The sequence below is a fragment of the Lagenorhynchus albirostris genome, chromosome 9 (assembly GCF_949774975.1).
Source record: "Lagenorhynchus albirostris chromosome 9, mLagAlb1.1, whole genome shotgun sequence".
Classification (NCBI taxonomy): Eukaryota; Metazoa; Chordata; class Mammalia; order Artiodactyla; family Delphinidae; genus Lagenorhynchus; species Lagenorhynchus albirostris.
This window is the reverse complement of record NC_083103.1, coordinates 96,866,270-96,894,149: the sequence shown is the minus strand read 5'-3', so window position 1 is coordinate 96,894,149 and position 27,880 is coordinate 96,866,270. Positions and strand designations below refer to the sequence as shown.

At 45.4% G+C, this 27,880-nt stretch overlaps 1 protein-coding gene across 9 annotated transcripts in view; it reads right to left on the bottom strand.

Annotated features, from left to right (window-relative positions):
* LOC132526387 (tubulin-specific chaperone cofactor E-like protein) overlaps nucleotides 1–27,880 on the bottom strand; it is a 162,747-nt gene that overhangs the window by 51,734 nt on the left and 83,133 nt on the right. For 4 of the 9 annotated variants that reach the window (XR_009542544.1, XM_060160621.1, XM_060160624.1 and 1 more), the window contains exons 3-11: nucleotides 26,920–27,149; nucleotides 22,613–22,755; nucleotides 21,352–21,407; nucleotides 18,738–18,802; nucleotides 15,438–15,571; nucleotides 12,419–12,706; nucleotides 8,498–8,635; nucleotides 7,986–8,151; nucleotides 3,932–4,344 (exon numbers count right to left, since the gene is read on the bottom strand). Coding sequence is in view for 8 of the 9 variants with exons in the window: in XM_060160621.1 (XP_060016604.1) it covers nucleotides 3,932–4,344; nucleotides 7,986–8,151; nucleotides 8,498–8,635; nucleotides 12,419–12,706; nucleotides 15,438–15,571; nucleotides 18,738–18,801 (1,203 nt within the window). In the remaining variant the exon portion in view is untranslated. The remainder of the gene's footprint in view (nucleotides 1–3,931; nucleotides 4,345–7,985; nucleotides 8,152–8,497; nucleotides 8,636–12,418; nucleotides 12,707–15,437; nucleotides 15,572–18,737; nucleotides 18,803–21,351; nucleotides 21,408–22,612; nucleotides 22,756–26,919; nucleotides 27,150–27,880) is intronic. The other 5 variants (XM_060160622.1, XM_060160623.1, XM_060160625.1 and 2 more) reach the window with 5 other exon arrangements.

Genomic DNA, 27,880 nt, shown 5'->3' with positions numbered 1-27,880 from the left:
ATATATACACTCCCACATGTGAAATAGATGGCTAGTGGGAAGCAGCCGCATAGCACCGGGAGATCAGCTGGGTGCTTTGTGACCCCCTAGAGGGGTGGGATAGGGAGGGTGGGAGGGAGACGCAAGAGGGAGGAGATATGGGGACATATGCATATGTATAGCTGATTCACTTTGTTATAAAGCAGAAACTAACACACCATTGTAAAGCAGTTATACTCCAAGAAAGATGTTAAAAAAAAAAGAAAAGGAGTGAGTCCCATGTGTAAGTGGCTTGATAAGCCTCCAACAGAGAGTTAGTTTTCTTCTTTTTCACGCTTAACGTGCCTGGCATCTCTAGACATGGCTTCCGAGGGCTGGAACGGATGGTTAGCCCTAGAACAGCCCTGGTGGGTTGACTGTCAGGGCGCGTCCAGGCCGCCCTGCGCCTGTGCTGATTTCTGGCACACAGAAAGATCAAGGGTCTTTAGTGCCACCAGTGCTGCAACTCTCTGCCTTGTCTAGGAAGTGAGACAATAGACTGTCCAAGCATCGCTCCCAAGGTTTACCACGGCTAATGGCATGCGCAATTCTCTGTCCCTAGAAATTAGTATGACTTATGGGGGAAGGGAACAAAAAAACAGGCTTGAGATGTAAGGCATCCTATGAGAGCAGGAAGTAGAAAAAAAAAAACACCCAGGGGTTGACTGATTTATCCTTATCTCCCAGGTAGCAAGTTAGCCAACAAGGATGAGAAAAGCCACACTCTGAGGAAGGTCAGCCAGCGAGAGCGCTGGGTGATTATGGTGTATTGCTCTATGCTGAGATGTAGGAAGTGAAATCTCCAAGGCGGTATAATCCTAAATGCCAAACACCTCCCTCGCTGAATGCCCTCCTCTCCTCTCACTCAGCCCCTGCTAACAAAGGACCGTGGTTGTACTTCAGAGCAGAAGCCACAGGGTGCGGCGGTGGGGGGAGGGGGACTGTCTCTGGATGTCACAACCATCCCCCTGCTGCAACCGATCTCGTCCCACGCACACTGCCTGTGTCCCTACGCTGCCCATCGGCGTTGCCCAGATTTTCCCTTCTTTTTCGACATAAGTGGTCATTTCTCCCCCTTTCTTTCTCATGCATGTCTCAGTTTCAGCCACACCTTATAGAGTCCTGTGCTTGTACCCCAGAGGGCTTGGAATGGGAGCAGCTGGGGACCCTCACCCAGCCCATGGCTTCTTATTTCTTTCCTGCTGTCCCAGTCCTCAGACCCTGATGAGCCAATGTTGATGAGTCTCCCTGTTTGCTTCCCTTCTTCTCCCTGTGTACCAGCCAGGACCCCCTTTAACCATGTCTCTCCCAGGAGTGGGTAGGGGCAAGGTTAGGTGGGAGCAAGGTTGGGAGAGAGAAGTAGCATCGTAGGACAGGCCTTAGAACGAGAAGAACTTTCGGTGGGAATGGCAGTGTGGGAATGAGTACTGAGTGCCTACTGGGTGCCAGGCTTTGTACTAGCCGTCGCACATGTGGTTATCCTATTTCATCCTCACAACAACCTAAGAAGGTCCTTACCATCTGCCCCTTTTGCAGATGAGGAAATGGAGATTCAGGGCTTGCATTATTTGTGGGTGACAGGACCCGACCCTCCACTGCTTCCTGCTGCCTTTGTTCAGTGCTGAGTTGAGACAGCCAAGTCCAAACTACAGCCAAGAGCCCTGCCTTCTAGACATGACACGATTACCCCATTTTACAGATGGAGAAAGTAAAGCTCAGAGAGGCCACTCAGCTGGCAGTGGTGGCCCAAGGCTTGTGCAAACCTGACCCCAGAATCAGAGCTCTTCGTCACCATCAGCTATTTGGCGTTGGCACTCTTTTCCCTGGTGTACCCTAAACTACTCAGTTTTATCTGGGGGAGAAAGATGAAAACTGATAAGTATTAGTTAGAAGGAGACATTTACTATATATGGATGTTAGCTGGCTTTCTTTGGCCCCTATTAGCATACACAATCCTAAATTGTTTACTTGTCACTTGAGAACATTTCAAAGGGGGAACATGCATATTCAGAGCCCAGTTCCTAATCCCAGCATATGGAGAAAGGCAACCTGTTCGTTAAGATCTGTTTGCAAGGCCCCGCCCTGCGTGTCTGAAAGTTGGCAAATCAGGCTCCTTCTTGCCTCCCACCCCCTCTTGCCTGTCCCCACTTCACCCCGGGTGGGGTCTCTGCCATCATGGAGGCACCCTCCCCAGCAGGGCAGGTGTATTCAGAGACGCTCGGAAGCCATTTGGCAAAAGGAAAAGGGACCCATTGTTTGCTTGCAGTTGGAATCACATAACCTTTTCTTTCTGAAACATTTACATTCACGTCCACATCTCCCTGTCGCTACAGAAAATTGAGGAATCCATGCCCTACGCTCGGACGATGGAAGAGAGCCACGCAAAATTAGCAGAGCTGCTGGGCCTGAAAGCAAGGGGCTGGTGTCCCTTTCCTTCTAAAAAAAAAAGAGTCTGACTGTGAAGGGAAAAGAATTTTAATCAAAATGGAAAATAGGAATACAGCATGAAGCTTTCTTTTCCAACTTCAGGTATTGTACACATCATCCCCACAAGACAAGGAAGTAGGGGAGAGCTAGCAAACATTTTTCTAGCTGGAAATGTTAGCATCTATCCACAAGGACAAGTGTGGTGCTCAATAGCACAACAGAAATTTAAAAGGGAAAAACCCCAAACTTCTGCAGCCGAATTCTTACCTCTGATTTGATTTACAGAGCTGTCTCTAGGGAGACTAACCAAACACCAAGCAAATTGGCATTTTAACCACTGTAATAGCCCACTTTTCTAATTACGGCACTGATACACTGCACAGACCTAGGAAGGGCAGAGCCAGAAAAAGTGGAATTAGTTCCTTGGTGCTGCCTTTTGTTGGACACGCTGCATCAATTAAAACTACAACACGTTTTTAAAAAAAGAAAGACCTCCCTACGCTGGCATCAGTTCTGGTTTATAATCTCTGTGATGACCTCCATGCTTGGGGATTAAGGACAGCATGGGGTTGCAGCAATCAACCCCTCGAGGTCCTGGTTATTATTGCTTGAATAAATACATGGCTGCCCTGAGGTCTCCATTAACATCATGAAACTTGGGGCCTCCACAGATTGAATAATTGCTACTGGCTTTTTGTTCTCCCTCTTTTGTCAATGCTCCAGCCTGAAATCCAGGTAGACAGGGACAGGAGTCATTTGCATATGCTAAACGAACCACAGAGATCTGTGTGCTCTCCCATTCCAAGCAGGAGTGGGGGATTCTGTTAAAGGGGTAAAGCTTTCAGGGGAACTTTCCACCCAGGTTTCACTAAAGAAGTCACCGAGCCCACTCCAGCTGCCTGGACAGGCAGTGCCCATGGATATACCAATCAGTTTGGACGTTTGGACGTTTCTCTGAGAATGAAGCCACAGCTGTAGGGTAAACAGGATGGGGGGATGTGAGGATTGTTAATCAAAAGCTGTAGTGAATTACGGGTTTGTACTTTGTGTTTACACTGTCTCCAGGGCATGGCCACGTGGCTACCATTGTTGCAAGCCAGGTTCATGAGAAACAATTTACTTCTGTTCCCAGTTATGTCTGAGCTTGTGTGTGTGTGTGTGTGTGTGTGTGTGTGTGTGTGTGTGTGTGTGTGTGTGTGTGTGTGTGTGTGTGTGTGTGTGTGTGTGTGTGTGTGTGAGCTAAGAAGTTAAATGTACTTTAAGATAAACAGCAGATAGACATGTCAAAGAGAAAGCCTAGGTTAGCTCTTGTACAACAAAATTTAGCCTAGTAAAGAATTTCACAAGATATTTGCGTGGACCTTTACAAAGATCCATGCATCTTTTTGGTACAAAGAGCAAACAGCAGTAGATCTGGGAAAGTCTTCCCCAGGCTGAAGCACCTCCAGCTTCTCCATCTCCCCGTGAAGGACGGAGAGGGTCTCACCTTGACTTTTCCATAGCTTCCTTTGGGGATGAGAATCTTGTAGCCATTCACCTCCACCGAGAGCTCCTTCACCCAGGAGACGGCTGAGCCCCCCCGGTGCTCGTTCTTTGCCTCCACGCTGAAGAAGGGGAGGCTGGAAGTATGCAAACACTGTCGGGCCAACAGGTAGGCACAGGAGCCTTGGAAGTGGAAGAGGAAGCCATCGAACGTGTGATAGTGCGGCTCCCCAAACACCACGCACGTGCTGGTCTCCACCGGGCTGCAGTAGAAGAATTTGCCTTTGGGTTCGCACACCTCGTAGGGGCTGCAGGAGACCTCCTGGCAGTAGATCTCGTTGTTGAAATCCAGACAGCGGCACTTGATGGTGCAGTTCAGGTCATCCCAGAACACCTCCCCTCGCCGAAGGAACTGTCCTGGGGAATAAGGACAGTAGAACTAACATTTATTGAGCATTTACCTTCTGTGCTGGGCATCGGGCTAAAGGCTTTACTTGCCTTATACTGTTTAATCCTCAAAAGAACCCGATTAGGTATGAAGTGTTGCCCTCACTTGTCAAGTGAGGAAACTGAGGCTTAAGAGAAGTTAGGTAATTCATCCAAATCACGCAGCAACTCAACTGCGAAGCCAGGATTCCAAGCCAAGTCCGTCTGAATCCAATCTAAGCTCTTGACATTATTGTCACCACCACTGGTGAGCACACTTTCATTCAAGGAAAGACACATTGTCTCACTCCATGGGATACACCAGGACACACGGCAGTCCTTGCCTTCCTTTCGGCGATAAGAGGAAGGGTATTCCGAAAGAAGGCCCTCCCCCACCCCCCGGGTAACTCGGCAACACTGTCGGTTCATTTGCTAACGTGATCATTCATTCACTCATCCACTCACTCAACAAACAGCTGCTGGGGGCTCAGTATGTGCCAGAAAAGAATCAGGAGCCAGACCCACAAATTTAAATCCCAGGCCTCCTGGGATGATTCTGGAACGGGCTGACCCCTGGCTTCCCACATTTCCGGGCTCATAAATCCTTCAGACACTGTTTAGGCAGAACTTACACCTACACCAGCCGTCTTCTCCCCTCACCCTAGGCCCGGTCTAAGTCCAGCACTCCTCTCTCTTTATCCCCTGGACAGAACTTCTTGACAGAATCTACGTCAGGAGGAGAGTGAGATGGGGAGGGGAATGGTCCTAAGGGATGTGCTAATGTTTAAAATACTTCTATTGCCTTGGTAGGCCTTCAGTCTTTAAAACCATTTCTCTAAATGAATGATTTCCCCCACCAAAAACCTTGAAATCTACCAGTTCTTCATATCAACCTTCAGTTGACACGGGAGCATCTCTGGGCTGGGGGCTATGACCTAATCCTTGGTTGGGGGTCGGGGTCAAGAGAACTGGGCAATGGTCACAAATCTGCAATCAACTGCCAAGACGACTGACTGGACTTCCGCCTGTCTTAATGTTCTGACCCATAGAAGGTGGACAAGGTTATTTTCTCATCCCTGCCTCCTGGGGAACAGAGATGCTATAAAAAGTTGGCACAGGTCAATAAGGTAGAAGTATTTGTACATTGAGACTGTCTGAAAAGGAAAGTATCAAAGATACAACATTAAGAATTGTAAACAATATCATACACCAGGAGTAACTATAGTTTGAAACCGTAGTTTGAAAAGGTTTCTCAAATTTTTATAAAACTGAAGACCTAATGCAGAGCACAAAGCTGCCAGGTGAGCCCAGGCAGAGGCCATGGCAGTTGGACAGTCCTTTCAATATCTGTCCAACAGGAACAATTATGTCTCAACGGGCAGTTATGTTTCATATGGCCCCTGAATGGGATAATAGATGTATTCACAGTCCCAGTAGGTCAGATGCATCAGCCCTGAAAACAGGCCCCTCTGACCTCAATGCTTTTTGGCACTCACCCAGGCTGCATATATTCTAACAGCCTCCACTAGGTATGATTTCCAGTCTCTGCTTTCTCAGGCTTCCAATAAATGAGGGGGAAATGTCTTTGAATAGAGGAGGTTTGGACCAAAAGGTAGACTCTGAGATAATTTTGTTTGCAAAATGATGATATAATAAACCAGCTCTATGCAACACTTCCCCCGTTATCGCCCAGGCCAAATCCCCATCTCATTAGATTGATGTATGTCCAGTGGCACATTAAAATGCACAGCAGCCTGTATGAGGAGATTGAATTTGTCCTGTATATGAAACCCAAAGCCATAACTCAGGAGGGAAAGAATGAAGTCAAAGTGAGGACTTTGTACACTGCTGGCATCTGACCAACCCCACAGCTCTGTGAGCCAGTGTTTTCCATTATCACAGCATTTCATTCCCGGGACTCAAGGAGAGGCTGTCACCTGGCACTTAGGTAGCACGGCCACAGCCAGTCAGCTCCATGACACTTGGACAAAGGCGAGAGGCGCTGGGTAGGTCCCTAGCCCAGGCCATAAAAGCGAGAGAGATAACGGGGCATTGGTTTGGTATCTTCATAGACGTTAGATGAAGATGTGTTTACACTCTGTAAGGGAGGAGAGTGCAATCTCTGAAGTCCTGGTGACCTTTGGAGCTAGATTCTTTTCTGTCCAGTCTAATACTGGCTTAGCTCTAAACATTTATTTGCTCTTCCGAACATGGAGGACTTTACAGAGTCCACAGAGGCAAAGATGCCCAGGCAGGCCATCTTCACAAATGACCTTTCCTCAGAGCAAAAGCAGAGGTTTGATAAGTGTGACCACAGCGCAGGGGATGGGGGCAGAGGGTGTGGGCATTTCAGATCAGGTGAATATGGCCCTTCTGATTATTACACAAATCAAAGCCCTCAGGGGTGCCGAGACTCAGAGGTCACCTGGCCATGCTCTCAATGGAAGGAGGGCAAGAGACCTCCTGAAATTTTCATCCCAACCCATAACTTTCTTAGGAATCTGGAAGCATTTTCCCCGGGGTCATCTTCTGTGCTTACACAGTACCCTGCACTCATATCTCTCATAATAGGTCTTACATTGTATCATCACTGTTTCTGTGCTGTCTTCTCTACCATGGTAGGGTCATGGGGGTCCAGAGCAAGCACCATCTTCACCAACCTAAGAAATTGGCTAAGCACATTTGGAAAGATGCAGTGGCTGGAAGGCTAAATGGATGGATGGGTAGATGGGTAGATGGGTGGGTAGGTGAGTGGGTGAGTGGATGGGTAGATACATGCACAGACAGATGCACAGATGATTGACTAATTCTAGTTGCTATAGCCTCCACTCCTAGAGGCAGAAATATGCCCAGAAATCCTGTTTTCTGAATACTTTTAGACATATAAGAAGCAGGAATCTATAAACCATGGTGTCCCTGTGAGAGTCCTGGGCTGTTTTGTACATCCGAAGGGGTTTTGACATTTCAGAGGAGGCTCCAAACTTTGGATGCCAATGTAAAGGAAACCCATGGAGGTTCACCTACAGCTTGTTCACACAGACCTAAAGCCGGCTTTGATTCTCCCTAAATTCCTGCATGTTTTGCTGCTGCTTGGAGGATTTTAGGAGAAGCTACCCTAAAGACTATGACACGTTTTTTCCTTTCTTTCTAATCATACTAGGAGGTACTGATTTTCTCTCGTACAGACTTGGTGAAGCTCCAAGCTCACCCACTCCCATGGATCTACAAAGTGCAGATGGTAGAGCAGGAGTAAAGATGAGAAGGAAAATTTAAAGGGGGACATGGCAACAACAACGACAACAAAAATAATGTTAAACAGGAGGGCTCTCTTCTGTCCCTCTGGCTGCGGAATCATTCAAGAGCCTCGTCCACTGTGCAGTAGTTCCCAATGGGGAGCTGTGTTCATACCCCAGGCAAAGGCTTCAGAAACTGCGGTATGGCCAGCGCAGGGTTTCAGCTCCTGGAGCGATGAACGTGCATGCAAAAATTACCTTGATCTCCATTACCCAGAGGAGAGACTTCAAAGGGTAAAGCATCAGCCAGGAGTCCCCCCTACCATGGCTTAAAAGCCTGCCTGTCTATCTCAACGAAACAAACCCTGCTTTGCCTCAGAGAAGAGGAAATGCCTTTACCTCTGGAGGTGCAGCCATTGGCTGGGTCAATTTCCTTCCCATCAACTTTAAATGCCCAGCGACCTGGAACATTGACGTTTGTGGTCTCTTGGATATTCACAATATCAGGGGTTCTTGACCCCGGAAGGCTGAAGTAATTGGTGATGTTTCCACCATTAAATCCTGCCTAGAGCACAAAAGGAAGAACAGACTTTTGAGCACACACATCATCCCCTAACCCCCGCCCCGACCTTGGTTTACTTGCCCACCATCTTGTTTTCAGCACACCTGAAATCAAGAGACCCCTTTTCCTGGAGTCTCTGGGGCCACCATTTCAGGTGATAATGGCCCGCTAGTTCATGCCACACCCGGATCCAGGTATCAAAGATGGGCAACACTAGTCCCTCAGTCCACCTGCAGGACCAGACACGCTTCTCCAGTTCAAAGCAGGATTTCCCCCAGATGCTAAGAGCATAAGAAGAGAGTGCAGTGCTTCAGAAACACATAGGAGGATGAGCCAGAGAACCACCTACCTGGGCCATCACTCCCCCAAGACCCGTCAGGGGATCACCGCCGCTCGCCGTCCCAGTGGTCCAGTTGATTTCGTAATAATTGAAGAGCGTGAAGGTATAGGTGCCGTCAGACACCAGGACGGCCTGGAAGGTGTTCACCTGCAGGATGCGAATGGGTGGGTGGGCTCAGGACTCACATCCCCAGGAGCTCCTCTCTCCAGTAGCAGCTCCCTTTACCCTGCCCCCTCCCCACTCAAGCAGCTCAGAGCTGCTCCGACCCCAGCCTCTGTGCTCTGCCTTCTCTCCAAATATGTTCTCACCTCCAGGGGGAAAAGCAAGACATGTGGGGCTGTGCATCCAGAAAAGAAATTGCCTGAGAATAACCTAGAGGCTGACTCAGCATCCCTCTTACATCTCTGACTGGCACCAGATAGGAAAGTCAGCGGCCCGACTCAGCATGTGATAATACGTGGGCACCTATAGATGGCAGCATGAGAATAAACTATAGGAACTAGTCAAGCCAGGGAGAGGGCTGTGAGCACCTGTTCCCAGAGCAGGTGGGGTAGGGCGTGGGGGTGGGGAGGGAGAGGGCAGAGCACGCAAATGCCAGTCGGTGGGACTCCAGTGGTGGCATGGGCCCTGCTCTCTCGCTTCCTGGAACACACCGCTAATCTTGGTGAGATGTCTCCCCCTCTTTTAAATGCAGGTTGGAAAGTGATCCGTTGCGGAGCACAGGCTCCGGACGCGCAGGCTCAGCGGCCATGGCTCACGGGCCCAGACGCTCCGCGGCATGTGGGCTCCTCCCGGACCGGGGCACGCACCCGCGTCCCCTGAATCGGCAGGCGGACTCTCAACCACTGCGCCACCAGGGAAGCCCCTGGAAATTGATTTTTAAAAAGCACTTGGTGGGGAGAAATTGCTCCTCTAATGGAGCATTTATGCATCACTTTATATCTGCAAAATTCTCCACCTCCATCTGTACCTCAACCAATGCTAAGACAGGCAATTTTTTGGCCCATTCCCATCATAGGAGCTAAGAAAACTGAGGGCTCAAGGGAAATGAATTGCTGGAAGTTCCACAATGACCCAGCAACAGAAAACAGAATTGGAGCCAGAGCTCCCAGTCTGATCTCTTTGTGCACTGTCATTACACACGGTCTTAATTTTCAACTTTTTAGGACGGAGATGTTATATACATTCAGATCAGTCTTGCAAACAGTCTCCAGAAAAAAGCTGTAGCAAACTCTGTCCTTTACTATTTCCCTTTGCTAATCCCTACCCGCTGATGCATGTTTTCAGGAAATTCAAGTAAAAAACAGAGTTAAAAGGAGAGGCTGCTTCGACCTTTTCCATTCAAACCTAGCATTTTCCCAGCTGCCCGATACCATCCTGGTTAACATTCTGTCAGATGCAGAGGAAGACCCACATCCTTATCCTGTGTAATCAAACTGGGGTAGAGGATCTTGGAAGCCCCAAATCTCCCATCCTAGTCCCAGGGAGGGAGAAAAGGTGCAAGTAAAGAAAAGCCCTTTTTGTACACGAGAACTTTCTCCTCAAGCTCCGTGCTTGCCACAGCTGATGGCGTTTATGATAGAGCCGCCCAGGTTTATGCCTCCATTCTCTGGCCCCGTTCAACAAAAGGGCAAAGTGGGACACAGAGAGGAGCGAGCAGTCACCTATATGGCCGCTGTGGGGTCAGATTCAAGAGAAAGGCATAAAGTCAACGTCACACAAGGACCAAAGCTAAACCCTCCTTCAGACCAGGATGCTCCTTCCGGATGTGACTTCCTTCTCCTGAAATAAAGTTGGAAATATCTTTGGTCCAAGCAGGTCTTGAATGCAACCCATGTCTGATCCCAGAAGTCACCTTAAAACCAGCCATCCATCCTAAGAACGCTCCAGAAGCTGGCTCGCCCTCATGCACCTTCTCCCTCACTCTCACACCCCCCCCCCCCACAGGTAACTCTTCAACACGGGTTGTGAGACTCCTCTGGATCTGTTCTTGTAAAACCATGTTTTTAATTCTTGAAAAGCCCTTTTATACTTCAGAGGCCTTCTAACGCTACCTGGAGGGGGCAGCTGAGGAAAGAGTTCAGGATTCGGAGTTAGGAGACTGGGTTTGCACCCTGCTCTGCCGCATATGAGGTTCAAATCCCTTTTCTTGACACTTGGGCAAGTTACTTAACTTCTCTAGGCCTGTCCCCTCACCTTTAAAGTGGACGGTGAACTTCCTTGGGAACATTCTTGTGAGGGCTAAATGATTTGCAAAGATAGCCTATCACAGCCCTGGGTTCACAGTCAGCCTCAATAAATATTAGTTTTCCTTCCTTAAAGTAAACACATCCTCTTGACTTTCTACTGGGCTTCTGCTTCTAAAAGATCTCTCATGCCCAGTGTTTACTTGGCTTGTTGATACGTGTTCCTCTAAAGAAGGGGGGGCCTAGGATAGTGGGAGATGGAAGAGGGGCCGATTCCGAAGACAGGGCTGGAGGGACACTCCTGCAGCTCTGGAGGATTTTTATCATCTTTTTCTCCAAGGAGCTCAAAGCACTTAGATGTTACCTCATTCATCCTCATTGAAAGAGTCCTCACCTAGTCCATAAATTTACGCCCAAGTACAAACCAGGAAGTATCGGAATTATCTTGCCATTTTTACTGCCAATGGAAGTTTTTTTTGAAAAACTGGTGGTCAGCATTTGATGGGCATTTCTTCTCTTTATTTTTCTCCCTCTGATACTAAAATTGATCGATCGCTGGCATCCTGCATCCTAAAGCTGTAAGGTATGAGGCTCAAGGACATAAACCGTTACCCGAGGAGTCGTTAGCAATCCATAACATGACAGGGGGAAATTTTTGCTTCTTTAGAGGTTATTTCTAGCCAGTGCATCCACTGTTTAAACTTGTATCTTTCTGTTCTCCAGAACCTCTTAGTGATAAAGTGCTTTGCGATGCTCTGGTCAGAAGGTGCAGAGAGGCAGGGTGCTCACGGCAGGGCAGCTACGAAATGCAAGCCCAGCACTTTTCCAACTCTGCCTCTAACTCAGTAGTTTCTGTTTCACCCTGAAACAACTGACTCATCTCCAGGGAAATCGGAAAACAGATGGGATTGGAAATAATCCTAAGAAAGCGGAGGGAAGATGTCTGAGTATCTTTGCTTACTGGAAATTATACATTGAAGACGCATCTGCTGCTTCAAAAAAACTCCATTGCCAAAGTCATCCACACAAACGGCAGGCTTTCCTGAAAATTATGTTCTGTCCCTTTCTGTAGAAAGTTGATTATCTCTATAATAATACCAGTGATAATCTTTCTTATCTGACTGTTATCTGATTGCCCATTTAGGATTTCTGAGCAGATGCTGAAACTTTATTCATGAAACACTTCAACTGCCCAATCCAATTACCATCAAATATGAATAATTCTAGCCCTGGTCACAATTTTAAAAAAGGTCATAACATAATAAAATGAGCCAGATCATTTGGCTCCAAACTGGCACCCTAGTTTCCTTTTCCTATCAGGTTTTGTGAAAAAAGAAGAAAAGGAAATTAGCTGATGGAGAGAGGCATTTGGGCCTCTGGTAAGGAAAAGGGACCTTTGGGTTCCTGGTGGGTCCCTAACCGTATGGGGTCTCAGTGTCTCAATCACTCTCCTGCAAAATAGGAATGCTACCTACTGCAAGAAACTTGTGGAGGGCTTCTTTTTAGACATTTGTAATGGTTCATGATAGAGATGACACATCTTCTGAAATATTACAGCTGACTGGACTGGTTAGGTGTGATAGCTCCCTCTGTTTCCTGGAAAGTGGGTGGCAAGACTCCTCAGTGTAACTCAAGGAAACTGACATTCTTCAGCGCTAACAATTAGACTCCTTCACAGTAGTGAAGATGGACAAGAATTAGATGTCAGAATACGAAGTGGAAAAGGGAAAATTTGAATGATTACAGGTGTGGTGCTGCTTCCTCCATAAAACGTTACTTCGTCCCAGGTCACAATGAAAACCCAAGTGGCAGAGAAGGTTGCCATGTCTTTGAAGTACTTCCTGATGTCCTTGGTGGCTCTTTTCAAGATGACAGGGTCCGTGGTCTCTCTGTAATAGATCTCGCCTCGAATCCCATTGTGTACATCTGCCCAAAATGGAGCAATGAAGGCCCTCCCATCCGTCAGGGGAAAAGATTCGGGCGTGAACTGGCTCACCAGCACGTTGAATGAAACAACTCCGTTGTTATTGACCTACAAAAATAAAAGAGGTTTTGCACAGTGGATATGAGACCGTGACAATTTCAGAGTTATAAACCAAGACAGATGCTCGCCTAATCATATGAATGGAAATGACTTTTAAACTACTGAATCAGAACCCCCAAACAGCAGCTTCCATTGCTCAACTAGGAGGTTCATTTGCTTCCAGACAAACTCATTGGTTTCCTTTCACTTTCAATTTGTAGCCAGCTGCATTTCTTATTAATAATCAGCCTCATTTTCATGTTCTCTATCCTGTCTTTATTTATACTTATCAAATGCTACTGGATTGTGTGTGTGTGTGTGTGTGTGTGTGTGTGTGTGTGTGTTTGTGTGTGTGTGTGTTGGGCTAGGCAGTGGCTTATGTGGGCAATAAAGAAGATCCAGAGTTACAGATGCAAAATAGACAGGAAAAAACCCAAAAAACATGGAAGCAGAAAGTTAAATGAAAAAACGGAGGAACTTTATATTAGACCTTGATTCCTATTACATGACAAAAGAGGAGTGTCAGTGAAAGGTAAATCAAATACTCCATCACCAAACTCAGATCTCAAGATGAACCATATCCCACCCTGGATGAGACATTTAAAGGATTTCTATTGATGTCAGAACCACTCGGTACTCAGAAAAAGATAAGGTTACAATCCACAGATGAGCCCAATTCCATTACAGCTCTTGTAGTTTGTTAGCTTCTTTGTATAGTCTCTGCACAAAATGGAGACATGAAAACTTTACACTGTATATGTAAATGACTACCTTATGGTGATTTCTTCATGATTTGTAAATGGCTTAGTAAACTTATTAAATTACTAAACCTTACTGCAAATAACAAGCCGATATATATACTCATAAACAGTATCTGTAAACAATTTGCCTCTGCCTGTGTCTGCAGCTCAGTATGTTGGTACATGAAGCTGATTTAACCCAAAGGCTTGTATGGTTTCAACAGCAGGAGTGTCTGTGATGGGAACAGCAGGAGTGTCTGTGATGGGAACAGCAGGAGTGTCTGTGATGGGAATACTTGCAATTCCTCAATAGAGAAACATTCTATTGTTAGGTTCATATTTAATTAGTAATATTATGGACATTAACAGTGACTCAGATCCCAGAGTTAAGTTATCAGTACCTGGGCCAAGGGTATGTATGTCAACCTATTTTGGAAGCAAGGGTGTGCAGTTTGGAAAGGAAGCTGGAGATCCAGCTACAAGGATATTGAGAGTCTGCTGTCTGCAAGTATCAGTGAACAATCCAGAAGCCTGAACAAGACTGCATGGCTTAAAGTGCTGGAAACCCAAGGAAAAATTTGCCCTCAAATAAGCCTCCCCCAAATTAAGGACCCTCCTTCTGCAAAGGCAAGAATTATTCAGACTCCATGTCACTTAGTACAATGGAGGAGAAAGGGGAGCTTAACTAAATACACGTGTTCTAGAGGTCTAGGAGACCAAGGCTTCCAGAATGGAAGTCCTGTGCAGCCCTCTCACCTCCAAAATCAGGTCAACACATTCAGAAACTTACAATCAGCTGTTATAGACTAAGGAGGCTCTACAGTGAGTAGAGCATAAAAGGCATTTCAGGATGCCAGAGCAATGTGTCTTCTAGGGAACAGGGGTGTAATTAAAACACACAGACTAGCAGAGGAAGTTAGTGATGACCCAGATTTGTTTTGATTATATTCTATAGTTAAGAGCAGTGGTTCTCAAACTTTTGTGGGCATCAGAATTCCCTGGAGGGCTTGTTCAAACAGACAGCTGGGCCCCCTCCCAGATTCAGTAGGTCTGGGGTGGGTCCTGAGAAGTGACATTTCTAGCAAGTGCCTAGGTGATGCTGCAAGTTCAAGGACCACAGGTTACATAATGGAAGAGGGAACTCTTTTCTAGTGGGAGTCAGCCTTGAGCTATCAATCAAAAGTTGGGGAAGATAGAGGTCCCAGATGCAGAGGAGGCCAGAGATGGAGGTGCCTGGAGTTTTATTTCTTCTTCCAGGGCAGAGCGCAGAATAGAATAGGATGTAATATAATCTACATTTGCTTCACTCAATTCTTTTAAGGCCGAAAATCAAGACAGATTCAGTTGCTCTGAATCTTCTTGTCAATGTGCTATAGTCTCACTAGCAGCAATTCCAATGATCAAAAAATTAAAAATAACCTGAGAACACAGGTGCCCAGGAGAGCTCTGACAGCAAATGATACCATTTCTTCATGCAGCTTTGACAATGAGACCCTATGGCGTATCTCAGGCCCAGTGAGGTTGGCCAATTCTGCAAACAACCTTCATATAATAGTTGAGTACCCCTCTACTCTGCTTTGACTCTGCTCCATATTGGTAGGAAGCCTCAGAAGAGCAGATGCCTAAAGTCTTCACACCCCCAGAAGGGAAAGAAAATTGCTGTTGCTCCTATTATGGTTCATTGTATCTTTTTATCTTGTCTAGTGGCAGAAATAATGTTCCTGGCATTGGGGCCTCTGCTTCGCTTGGGTGTTTCATCACCCACAAAAGCAATCCATTGCTCTGTATACTCCTCCGCTGTGAACGTTAGCCATGAAATATACCTTTGACTTTCTTAATCATAAAACCTATCAGCTCATGAAATCTCAGAACTCGTCATCTGGGCTGCCAACAAATCCTCCATTCCCAGAGCCCTGGAAGAAGGTATTTAAAATACTTTTCCTTAATGACCAGCAAGGTGGGAGAGCCCTAGAGCAACAGCTGGGCTGCTTGTCACTTACATAGATGGTGCGGTAAGGAACGCCAAAGAAGTAGATGGGGATGGCCAGCTTAATCTCAGATGAGCTTCCGTCGTCTACTTTAGGGGTTTTGGTGTCATTCTGCCAAAATGGATACATGAGCTCCCTGGGCTGAACTGTCAAGAGACAGGGCGGTTAGGTGGATGGCCGATCCCCCTTCGGTTCGGCAAGCTGCTTTCCTCCCACCCACTAAAGCCAGCTTCTTTCAGTAAGTCTTACAAACGACGTGTAAGTCAGACAGCCTTTTCATTTATCCTCAACCTTGGCTGGACACGGTGCGTTATCTTCTGCCTCTGGAAAGGGGAGCGTGGAAGTGATGGCATTTCTCCTTAAGAGAAATCACTTCCCGCTTCATTTCTATGTTTCCATACATTTAGGAGACAGCAGTGGTTAACACTGGCTGGAAGGTTGTGAAATCAGCCCTGCCTGGGGCTCTCAGAGCACTGAGAGGTGCCTCTACGTCTGGTGTGGCTTAGCCCGCTGAATCCTTGATCAGAAGGCAACGTACAGAGAACGTGGCCAGTGGCTAGGAGACTCCCTTCTAGCTCAAGAATTCTACTATCAAGCCTTTTCCTGAAAGGAGTCCCCTTCGTCCAGATGCACAATAGGAGAAGATACCAGATCACTGAGGAAATAAACAATAGTTGGATCTGGGACAAGAGTGGGAAGAGAGGGTTTGTAGTAACTGGCCTGTGAATGACCTTGATTGAGCACCCGCCCCATAAGAAGTCTCTCTGCCCAGCTCCTGTTTACAAAGACAGACATGGGATCCTCTGGGGCAAAGGAGGTTGGGCCTTTGAGCAGTCTTTGGGAGGAGGCTTGGGGCGCTTACTCATCATCCTGGTCAAAGGTGAGAGTCATCACACAGACACACACGGCTCCCCTCCTGTAACCATGTCACCACCTCTCTTGGCAAGCTGGCTTGTTTCTCAGAAGTTTCTCATCCAAACTCTTGCAAGGGGTGGCCCAGCTCAGAGAGAGAAATTAGACAATTTCCCCAGGGTCTACATTACTGATGATCAGGTCCAATGGCATTTATGAAATAATCTATATCTGGGGTGTAATGTTTCTTTGCCTCTGTCCTTTCTTTTCTTGGATGAAAACAGAGCAATAGAACATCATCTGTTCTTCCGTTTTCTTAACTCACATGTGGCAAATGCATTTGGGGCTTCTGCTGACAGTTCGTGAGGCACCTGCTTGCAGATGTTGATGCCCCATCCCCAGGTCGGGGGCCCCTCCTTGGGAAAATTCCTGCTCTGTGCTGATGGAGCCGATAGGCTGGCGAGAAACCACCAAGGGCTGCCCTGCTCTTTTGGGAGCCTTTAAGTGAGCAGAGAGCGGCTCATGTAAGGGAGTGGCCGAGTGACCAGAGAGCAGCTCAGTAGTGCCTGGCCGAGTGCCAGCTTCTCTCCTCGTGGAGCAGGGAATGAGGGGAGGTCTGCCTGGGGGAAGAGCTACTCTGTTTCCAAGGGCTAACTAACATCAAGAGGGAAATGGGGAAGATGAGCCTGGTCATTGGTGTATAAGCATCGTTCCCCAACCTTCAGAAGTCTCTGTGAAGCCAACCAAAGAAATCTTTGGGAGGTGCTGTAGTTAGTTTTATCACAGGGGCACTCAGCCCACGTGCTTTATTTAATGTCACCATCAGTAGACAAAAAAGGTTTCTCTAACAGTCATAATTACATAGAAGTAACAAATTCCAAATTCCCAGAAGGAAGCAATTTAAAAAAAAATCTCTTTATAATCCCTATCATAGAATTATACACAGGTACTTATTAAATCTGAAGGGTAATGAACATTCTCAAATTAATAATAATAAATCAAATCGTGTCATGGATTTATCCTTCATGGGGAACTTTTTAGAAGTGATGTCCAAGTGTGAACAAGGTCTCAAATTCACGCTGAATTGTAATCATTTGAATAGAAAGATTAATTGGTATTCGGGGCAGTGTTGGCCAATCTGCCTAGGACAGGAGAAATCCATGCCCCTCCTGAGGAGACAGAAAACTATGGTCAGAGAGATTGTCCCTAACTTCTCTCTCTGCTCCAAAGGTGACACAAATTTGCAAGATTCATCCCTTCAGAAATGATCCTAACTAGCTCATGATTTTGAACTGGAAAGGATGGACAATCAACATTTTTCAATTTTAAGAAGAATACAAATAATCAGGATATCTAATATTGTAAGTACTTATCAAATAGTTGTTGAATTAAAAAAATATGACTAATAAAAGGGAGTAGGTTTAAACTACAGTAATTCCTACCTTAGAAGTCATTACTATTATAAAAATATAGCTTGTTAACAGCATAGCCTATCAATAGAATCAGAGTGAATAGAAGATAGAATCTCCTCACCCATGCTGATTGTAGGCCAGGAATTTTACAATAAACTTTATGTTCCCAGAACGTTGTTTTTTTTTTTTTCCTCCAAATAAGACACACCTTCTTAGAGCAGGAGTACGAGGTTAGAGGCAGTTGGAGTCATTATTGTGGGGTTTCACACTATAGCCTGCCTGCTACAACTGCTTAAGTTTATCCAATCCTAGAAAAATGTTAGGGCTCCACATGCCTTATAGATCTGTTCACTCAGACTTGTAATCATGTGTCCGCTGAACTAAGCAAACAAAACAAAGAAGATGCTCTAGAGTTTTAGCCATAAACGTTTCAAATCGATAGAGACTTTCCCACCTTTCTTGCCTAAAATTTAAAAACTGTAGAAAGAAATGCATGTGATCTCCTACCTACCCGGGGCAATGCTACATAGAGAAAAAGGAGGAATCACGGAGGGGAAAAATTTTCTTATTTCACTTGTAGTTTTAGATTTTTGGCCATTGTAAGTGGCCACTGATACTCAAGTCACTGACATTAATGCCATTGGAACTCCCTCATTTTGGCTTAACCAAGTGTATTTTTTAAAGTCTGTGCCACCAGTTAAATGCCTTCATTGGAATCAATCGTCAGGCATGGGATGCACACACACCTACTCTGTGTACTTTTAACGAAAATAATTTGCATATCTTAAAGACTTATTCCATTGACATGGGGCAACTTGGTATATACAAATTGTGTTCCAAGTGAAATAAGAAAAAGTAGGAATGTAAATGAACATCATTCAGAGTTAATGTATTTTGCCCTTGACGGCAGAATTTAATTTACATTTTTCTTGTTGTAACTGTAGACACATGTACACCTGCCCTGATAATTACAGTTCCAACAAAAGCGTCTCTTTATAAATTCAAGAGCATGCTAATCACGAGCTTTATGGAATTTTGTAGTACTCACCTTGGTGCCGTACAAGTGCGAAGATGAAAGAGACCCAAATTCTAAGTAATGATGAATAATTCATCCTGGAATTTTAAAAAGAAAAAGAAAAAAAAAATCCCCAGCTTGCCAGAGTAAATAGAACACCAGGTGTGTTTGGTGGCAAGTCCCAAGACACATCACAACCATCATAGAACATTCACATAACAACATCAACAGTTCTGAGTCAGGATGAAATGCCCTGGATGCTGGCGGGCCCTCCTATGTTCAACACCTCATGAACAAATTAGATTCCCCCGTGAGAAGCAGTTTGGAAGTGTAATGAGATCATTCAAATTGTCAGGAAATTATAAAGAATCAATGAGCACGGCAATGAGTCAAGGAAAGGCATCTACTCTCCAGCTACTAAAGCCCTGAAAAACAGGACCCCACTCTACAGATGCCTGTTGTGTCTCTAGAACAGACATCCATCCTCTGTGAGACCAGGCTCTCCTAATTTTCACAACAGCTTTCAATCAGGATCCCATAAAAGTCAGTTAAAACACAATGTGGTCCTACAGGTAGGAGAATTTAGAGTCTGCCATCACCTTCTGTAAACTATAGAGCCAGTCCATCACTCTGAAGTACAGACCAGAGTCACAGGCTGTAGAAGACTGTCCACTGACTTTCCATATGTGAAATGAATAATAGACATGTAATAAAAAAAGAACCATGCCAGGGGTGGCTCCTTGGAATTACAATAAAAATAGAATCCGGTATACAAGCAAGTAATTAGTCGCAGCAAATTAATTAGAGAAAGAACATCACAAAAGTGAACTTGCTTTCATTTTAGTTACAATCCGTTGGACCGGTGGCTTTACCCCTTGGACGATCTGTGCCGCTCTGTAGAGCTGAGAGGCAAGCTCCAAATCGTACGTACTCCTGTGTCAGCACCAAGTGCATGGGTAGACACTGAAGTTTGCTTCCGATAGCATTCTTAAAACTAAAAACCCTTCTCTAATTATTGGAAGCTATCACAATTCTTCAGCCAGATTTCCATGGAAAATCAGTGAATCTCCTCTGTGAGTTTTACTGTAAATCTTCAGTTGTCAGGCACACACATTGAAATCTTAAGCACATAATAAATATTAGTCAGTTTTGCTGAAAATGGGAGGAAGCCTTTAGCAGAGATCAGACACAGCTTTTAGCAGAAGGAGATGTCAGGCAGGTTTAAGACTGGAGTCCTTAGGGAAACAGTTCAGAGAGCAGGAAGGAGGATTCATTTAAATATTTGTATTTATGAAAAATGTCACTAACCTGTTCTGCAGAGACTGGAGGAATGGAGTCGGAAATATTAAGCCAAATCTTGGTAAACCAGGAAAAATTAGGTAAAACAAGAATTCATGTCAGTTCTCCCCCACTTGCTGCCAATTATTTCTGATTCCTGAAATGATGTCTGAATCCCCTACTCTCAAAACCAAAAATTCAGTTAGTCCTGCGCTAGAGTCACGTAAGTGTTGAGTTGCAATCAAGTTTTTCTTCTATTGATTAAGGAAAAGTAAATCTAAAGATCAGTTTCAGGATTGCGTAGAGAGGTTCTTTTCCTGAAAAACTAGACCTTTTTCTCCCCCCTTAAAAAAAAAAAAAAGAGAGTAGATTCAGATGGAAATGTCAGTTACTTGGAGCTGAAACCTTGGTCCTTTCTGATCGGAATCACTTTGCACTGAAAAACACAGAAGAAAACCCCCCTTCTACCTTTGTACCCAAAAAAAGGCAAGTGTATAATGTTACGGAATTAGCATCCACCAGCATGGGATTCAAACACCAAACAAAGCTGCTGCCTGCAATATTTAAAGTTGGTTTTCTACCAAAGTCTTTTTTTGTTTCTCTGCTTTTGAACGGCTGCCACAAATAGGCTCTACCCTGTTTTTTCACAGGTGTGCGTGAAGTATTGAAAGAAACTGTCTCAAACTTTTCTAGGTTTTATTCCTGCCCTTTTCCCTCTGATACACCGCAGGGCAGCGGGTTAGGCCAGGGGACAGGTAACCAACGCGAGGCAGGATCTTTCACAAGGGAAAAACCAAGGGCTCTGGAAACCTCCACAGATACCCAGCGAGGGTCCTTGGAGGGAGTGGGGACAGATAGACCCCCCCCGATGAAAAGTTGCAGTAGGTATTTAAAAGGCATCGTGAACGAGGTAAAAAGGTGTCCGGTTCGATGCAGAATGAGAAACATTGGCTAAGGCAGAAACTAAGTTTACTATCCAAAATATTTAAAGTGAGACTTGTTAAAAAAAGGAAATCATTTGAAGGTAGCAGGAGAAAACTCTCTGTAAATCAATGGGAATTTAAAAATTGCTTCAAAGTTCTCTCTGACCAGACATTTAAATGCCAACTGTATCAAATGACATAATTCCAGTTTTGAATAAATTGTCCTAAAATGGACAAGAGGTTTGGGAAACTAGTCTTTCAGTCTAAATTATTCAATATTTTTTCCCATAATCCCGTGGTGATTCAGTAGGTTTTACGAATTCTCCACATTTACTTTCAGATGTCAAATGACTATTTTCCTCCCCAAGGCACATATTTATGTAACAGAAAATCTGATTTTTTGGGTGCCTGTCCAAAATAAAATTAAACTCAAATCCAAGACTCACCTCAAAGAGCATTCTCCTTGCCCAGCCTTTATTAAGGTTTCAGTCCAGTAGTCAACCTAAATGTAGTGAAGCAAAAGAATTGGTTCTATTTTAAAAACTGCTCGTGTCATAGTAATTGCTTTGGTCTTCCTTCATGTGCTCGTGGGTATTTGTATCTCAGCCTTTTGACCCATATTAAATGTTTCATCCTTCTTGGGGCAGGACTGCTCCTGGGATAAATGCCACCTGGGCTAACCAGATACACAAGATGGTGGCATAAATGGATCAGAATGACTGAGAAGCTGGGTGCAAGCGAGTGCCAGGTGCTTGAGGACAGACGGAGCTGGCTTATCGCTGGTTGGGCTGGGGAGTCAGTTAGTGAGCATGTATTCCGGGTGTACACTCAGTGGTCACAGAGGGAAAAATGACAAAAATCTCTTTTTATGCCATGTCGGCAGGAGGGTTTATTCTGTTTGAAGGGGTGAAGTGAGCCAAGATTTGACAAGATTTAGACCAAACGTGGTGTGGGCGTGGCTTGGAGCTAGTAACCCAAGACAATTTGCGTTTTACAAAGATGGCATAGATGGAAGCTGCTTTTTAGGCAGGAGGAAAGGCAGTTCAAACGAAACACAAAACAAAAAAATATTCCTAAAAATGAGTAGAATAAGCCTTATATGCTGATTGTTTTTGTTTTGTTTTCTTAAGTTTCTTACACCTTCTGTGAAAGAAACAGTCAGATCTGAGCTAGTTTGAAATGATGCAGTGAGAAGTGTGGACGGCCACGAGCCCCCAGCTGTGAGCTCCTTCAGGCTCAGCCTCACTGTCGGAGCCAAGGGCAACCCCATCCGTGACTGGGCGAGGTGCTGGGACAATTGCCTCAGCACTTTCCACCCGATGCAGGACTCCCCTAATGGGCAATTTTTGCTCTGGAGAACCTAGTTGAGGTGACAAAGGCTGTATCAAGGGCTCAACTGAAGCAGCTCTACTATGCCCAAATCAAGGTCTAATTGGGAAAAACCTGGACTTGTGTATATAATTTTATGCATTGGGATTTTATATATGCATGTGTGTGTGTGTGTGTGTGTGTGTGTGTGTGTGTATATATAAATATATATAATGTATATACATTGGGGTTGAAATGTCCAGATTACTGTGGCAGATGGCAGAAGAAGGGATTAAAATTCTGAGAGACACGGACACGCATGTATATCACGCGACTCCAGAAGACCCAACAGATGATCATGTCCCACGGAAAGGCCCAGAGGACAGACACATCACCCACCAAAGGCAGCAGGAATATGCTGGTGAGAGACGCACAAGCATCACAAACAAGCTCGGTGGGGCTCCCCTCAGCAGGTCAGGGCTGACGGCAGGAGTGGTGGTCAAAGACCTTGACTGTCCAATCGCAGTGGGGATGATGGGCACCTGAAACAACAGAGACCAGGTAGCAGCACTCTACTGCCTGAAGCCAAGGGGGTCGAATCTTCATAATAACCAAGCAGGTCAGAGTTGTAGCCAAGGGGCCCTGATCCATAGAGAGTTATGGAGATGATTAATAGAGCATGGCATCCAAGGGGCAAAGTAGATGGGCAGCCAACAAGGGTATTGCTTACTATATATAATAAAAAAGAGCAAGAATGGTTGAGCAAGAGGCCAAAGACCATTGCCCCAATGAAAGGTCTTGATCCTTTGCTCAGTTTGTGGATCTGAGTCAGTTTTTCAAATCTGGAATCCATAGACTAAAAAGGTAACCAGGTCACCAAAGGGAAGAATCCTGCAACATCATGACAAGTGTGTACAGTAGTGATTCTCTCAGTCCTTCCCCCAAAGGACCTATGGTCATTTACTTGATTGACTGTAGACTGGGGGAGGGGAATGCCTAGATATCTTGTGGACTGTTGGACAAGGGGTTTGAGTTAACACTGATACCCAAAGACCCTGTTAGAGTGAAAACAGAGAGGCCAAGGAAACAAAAGCAGACCTGGCCAAGTCCCAGCAGGCCCACAGGGGCTGCCGACCTACCTGGATGTCAGTTCCCGAGTCCCTACATATAATTGGGTTTAATATACTTGACACATTTGGTCCTTGGTCTGTGTGGTAGAAGCTGTCATAGCAAGGAAGGAAACTGATCCTTCTACTCCAGCCAAGGTAGTAAATACAAAAGAGTCTTGCATCCTGGGGTTGGGGGAAGATGGTGAAGATTAGTGTCACTCTTAGAGAGCAGGGGTGGTGGGATTTATCATATCTCCATTTAATTGGGCAAGATGGATCCTGAAGAATAACTGTGGGCTACTGCAAGCTCCAGTTTGCATCTGCTGTACTAACATATCTTTGCTGGAGATACTGCGTTAGTACAGATGGCTTCAGATACATGGCTTCAGATACATGGCATGTGGCTGTTAATCGGGCAAATGCATTTTTTTCCCTATCTGATTCAGGCGTGAGGATCAGAAAAATAGTTCATCTTCAAATGGAACAGACAGCAATATACATTTATAGTTTTGCTGAGATTGGATGGAATGTCTCCTATAGAACATCACCTTGATTCACAACGTTGACAACGTTGATTGGCACGATGAGGAAGAAGTGCTCCGAAGGTGGGAGTTACATTCTTCAGAGATTCAAGGCTAGTACTTCAGTAACACTTTTAGGAATCCAGTGGTCAGAGACATGCTGGGATCTCCCCACCAAAGCAAAAAGCAAATGGCTGTATCTTGCAACCTCTCTACAAAGAAATTCTCCCCTCTTTGTAGATTTCTTTGGGTTCTAAAGGCCACATATTCCGTACCTACAAAAACTGCTCCAGCCCACATACCAGGTGACGTAGAATTCAGCCAGCTTTGACCTGGGTTGAGAGCATGAAAGAGCTTTGTAGCAGCTCCAGACTGTAATGCAAGCAACCCTGCCACTTGGGTCATATGTTCAGTAGGTGCTTTGTTGTCGGAGATGTTAGGGGCAGAAAAAGATGAAATGTGATGTTTATTGCAAACCCCAGTGGGAAAACCATAACTCAGGTCCCTGGAGTTCTGGAGCAAAGTCGTGACATCCACAGCAAAAAATAACACACCTCCTGAAAATCAGCTCCTGGCATGAGAATGTACCCTATGATGGAACATTTGACCAAGATACAAGTGACCACGTGCCAAGAAATCCCCTCATGAGCTGGGCCCTGTTGGACCCCCCAAGACATAAAGTCAGGGGGTCCCAGCAGCAACCTACCCTAAGATGGAAATGGCAGAGCTGCATATCTTGAACTGGCAATGAGCAAGCTGCTGAACTAGGTAGCCCAGAATCCATGTCACCTTTCAGAGTTATACTGGTTATCCCGCCCCGCAACCCAGATAACGCATATGGCCCTATGTGAAGTGCGAGGTGGGCGGTGCATATGACAAGCTGAAGGAGGATGAAAAAGCCTAAGCTTGGTGTGTGTCTGCAAGCCCAGAGCATATGGTGGCTCCACTACAGCCTCATGCAAGGGTGGCCTTGAAAGACAATGATAGAGGAATATTTTCCCAGTGGGTGGACTTGGGGGCATTATATCTTGCCCCCAAGTACTCTGTGTCAAAGTGGTCTGATGTTAGAACATGTACAAATTCATAGGCAGTGGTGAATCACATATCCAGTTGGACAAGGGCCTGGAAATAAAAAAGTGGCAAGGAGGCCTGGAGTAGAGACATGTGGATAGACAGATGGGAATGGACATGAAGTGTGAAGATCTTTGTGTCCTATGTTAACACCCGAAAGACAGCATCCACTACAGAAGAGGGACTAAACAACTAAGTAGACAAAATGACGTGGGCAGCTGACCTGAAGCAGCCTTTGTCAGTGTTGGTATGATGGGCACGTATATGAAGTGGCCACAGCAGCAAGGATGGAGGTTATGCAGGAGCCCAATAGCATGAACTCCTATTTAGCAAGGCTGAGTTAGCTATCCTGACCTCTGAACGTTCACCCTGCCAATAACAGAGACAAAAGCTAAGCCCTCAGTCTGTCACTGTTCCTCGGGGAGACCAACTGGCCACTTGGTGGCAAAATGACTACACTGGACCACTTTCATCCTGGAAGGGCCAATGGTTCCTTTTCCCAGGAATAGACCTGGACTCTGCATATGTGTATGCTTTTCCTGCCCACAGGGCCTTAGTCAGCACCACTAGTGAGAGGCTTGCAGAATGCCTGATCCACAGGCATAGAATTCCATGCAAAATAGCATCCAACCAGGGAGGCCACTTTACAAAAAAGGGGATGTGAGCGTGGGCCCAAGATTACAGTAGGAGCCCCTGGTTGGAGCAGTGTCCCCAGTAGGAGGAATGCATGGGTCCAGGCACCAAAGTGTGGAAGCAGGAGTAGCCCCACCTGCAAGTACTCCCAATGATTATTGAGGGACTTTGGCTTCCCAACCCCTCATCTCTAGGTTGTGCAGAGTTTGACATCCTGGTTCCCAAGAAGGCGTGCTCTCACCAGGGGACACGGAAAGAGTCCCACGGACCTACAAGCTATGGCTGTGATGCTGCCTGGGTACTCTGGGTTCCTTGTTGCAGAGACTAGCAGGAAAGACGAGCCACCACCCTATTAGGAATCCCCGACCCTGAGAAGCGGGAGGAGGTGCAGCTGCTGTTGCGTGACAGGCTCAAGGGATGAGACATGTGGAACTCAGGTGACCCGTGATGGTGGCTCTTGCTACTCCCTGGCCCAGTTGTGACTGGGGTGGACAAGCAAAGCAACCCAAGTCTGAGCAGCATATAGTTACCAGGGATTCAGATTCCGCAGGAATCAGGGTTTGGGAAAAACCACTAGGTAAACCACTGAGACCAGCTGAGGTGATAGAATGGATAATGGAAGAGGGAGATGGTGGGTACCAGTTGTGGCTCTGAAGCCATCTGCAGTGTCACGGGCTGTAGTCCGTTCCCCTAACCTCCCTTTTCTGAGGTTCCCCTCTGGAAGAGCCCTGGAGGAGCTGGCTCTGATCACGGATGGAGAATTGCATCTACACATGGCACAGGGTGGACTGTGTGGTACATACAGTCGTGCACCACTCAGATCCACCTTCAAGAAAAGAATGCTTTCCAGCCACAGGGAGTATGGTTAGATGACAGCTCCCAACTGTTGGCTCCTTTGGCATCTGCATCAGTGTTCAAGCTGAGGTCATGTTCCTGTGTTCCTCCATCAATGACTTGAGAAAAGCTTTGGTAAAAGGACCTAAGTGGGATGCCTCTAATAGGAAATCTTTGCTCTAGAGCATCTTATTGGGCTTGCAGACTTTGTCAGGGCTGCTGCGTGGTGTGATGCCCCCTCCTGCCCCATCTTTCTTCTTCCCCTTTTCTTTCACAGGTGTTATTACCCAATAAACCTTTTGCACTCCTAACTCCACCTTAGCATCTTCCTCCTAGCCATCTGAATCTGCAACATTGGTGTCCTGGATAAATATACAAGCCCTCTACAACTGATCATTTTGCTTCATTGTATAATCTGCCATGGAGATTCCAGATATTTTTGTAGTACGGTTGTTTCTACCACTTATCCACTGATTGAATAATGTTCAACCTCCTAGATCTAGCTAGATAAGGTGATTACATCGAAGGTTATGCTTACGTTCTCCCTGAAAATGGTAGTTAGCCACAGCAGAATCCTTGAAATGGATGAGGTGATATAGAAAATGCAATTATGCTCGTGAAGACTTCTCCTGAACAGTAAAGATGTTCATGATGAAAGGGTCTCAAGAGCACCACATCTGGAAGTTTGCTTCTCTTATTGCCTTGGAATCTTCATTCTTAGACACCTGGGTTAACTTTCATGGGTTCTCCTGAAGTCTGTTTTTCATTCTTAAGAGAAAAATGTTTAAAAACCTGATGTCATATTTCTAAAATTTTCATATTTACTAGTATCATGGTAATAATCGTTTAATGGCAAGCTGCAAGCATTAGGAGTTTAAATCGTAGCACAAATGTTCTGGACATGTCTTTTTAAAGAATTAATATTATTTGCCTCTAAGTAATTTTCTTTTTGTGCTGATCTTACTCCGTCTAGACACTGGACTCTTAATTATGAGAAAAATGGCATTGGCTCTTTGAAAATCACATTGAGTAACATTAATGTTTATTAACTAGCAAGACTTTCTAGATCTAAGATCTCAATAATAAACGATGCTCAGCTCTGAAATTGAAACAAGAACTCACAGATATTTTCTGAAAGTAACTCTAGCACCTATCTCTAGGCAAGGAGTTTGAAATAGCTAATTCTAAGTAGACCAACATAACCAAAAAAACCTCACAACTGGTCTTATTCTAACATCCTTGTTAGCACATTAGCAATAAGGTTGAAAAGGGGCAGGGGGAGTGGAGAGACACTCTATATTCCCTATTCACCAAGTAGTTCTAGAAGAATTTCACTGGTCGGCAAGAAGCAGCTCTGATTAAAGCTTACTGCAGACAATAAACAGAGGGTTTTAGCACTATTTGTCTATCACTTTTCAAGGGCACTCAGCTGAAACAAATGCTCATACATTGTTAAGGATAAATAATACATATACCTTTTCCTGCAGAGGTGAAATCTC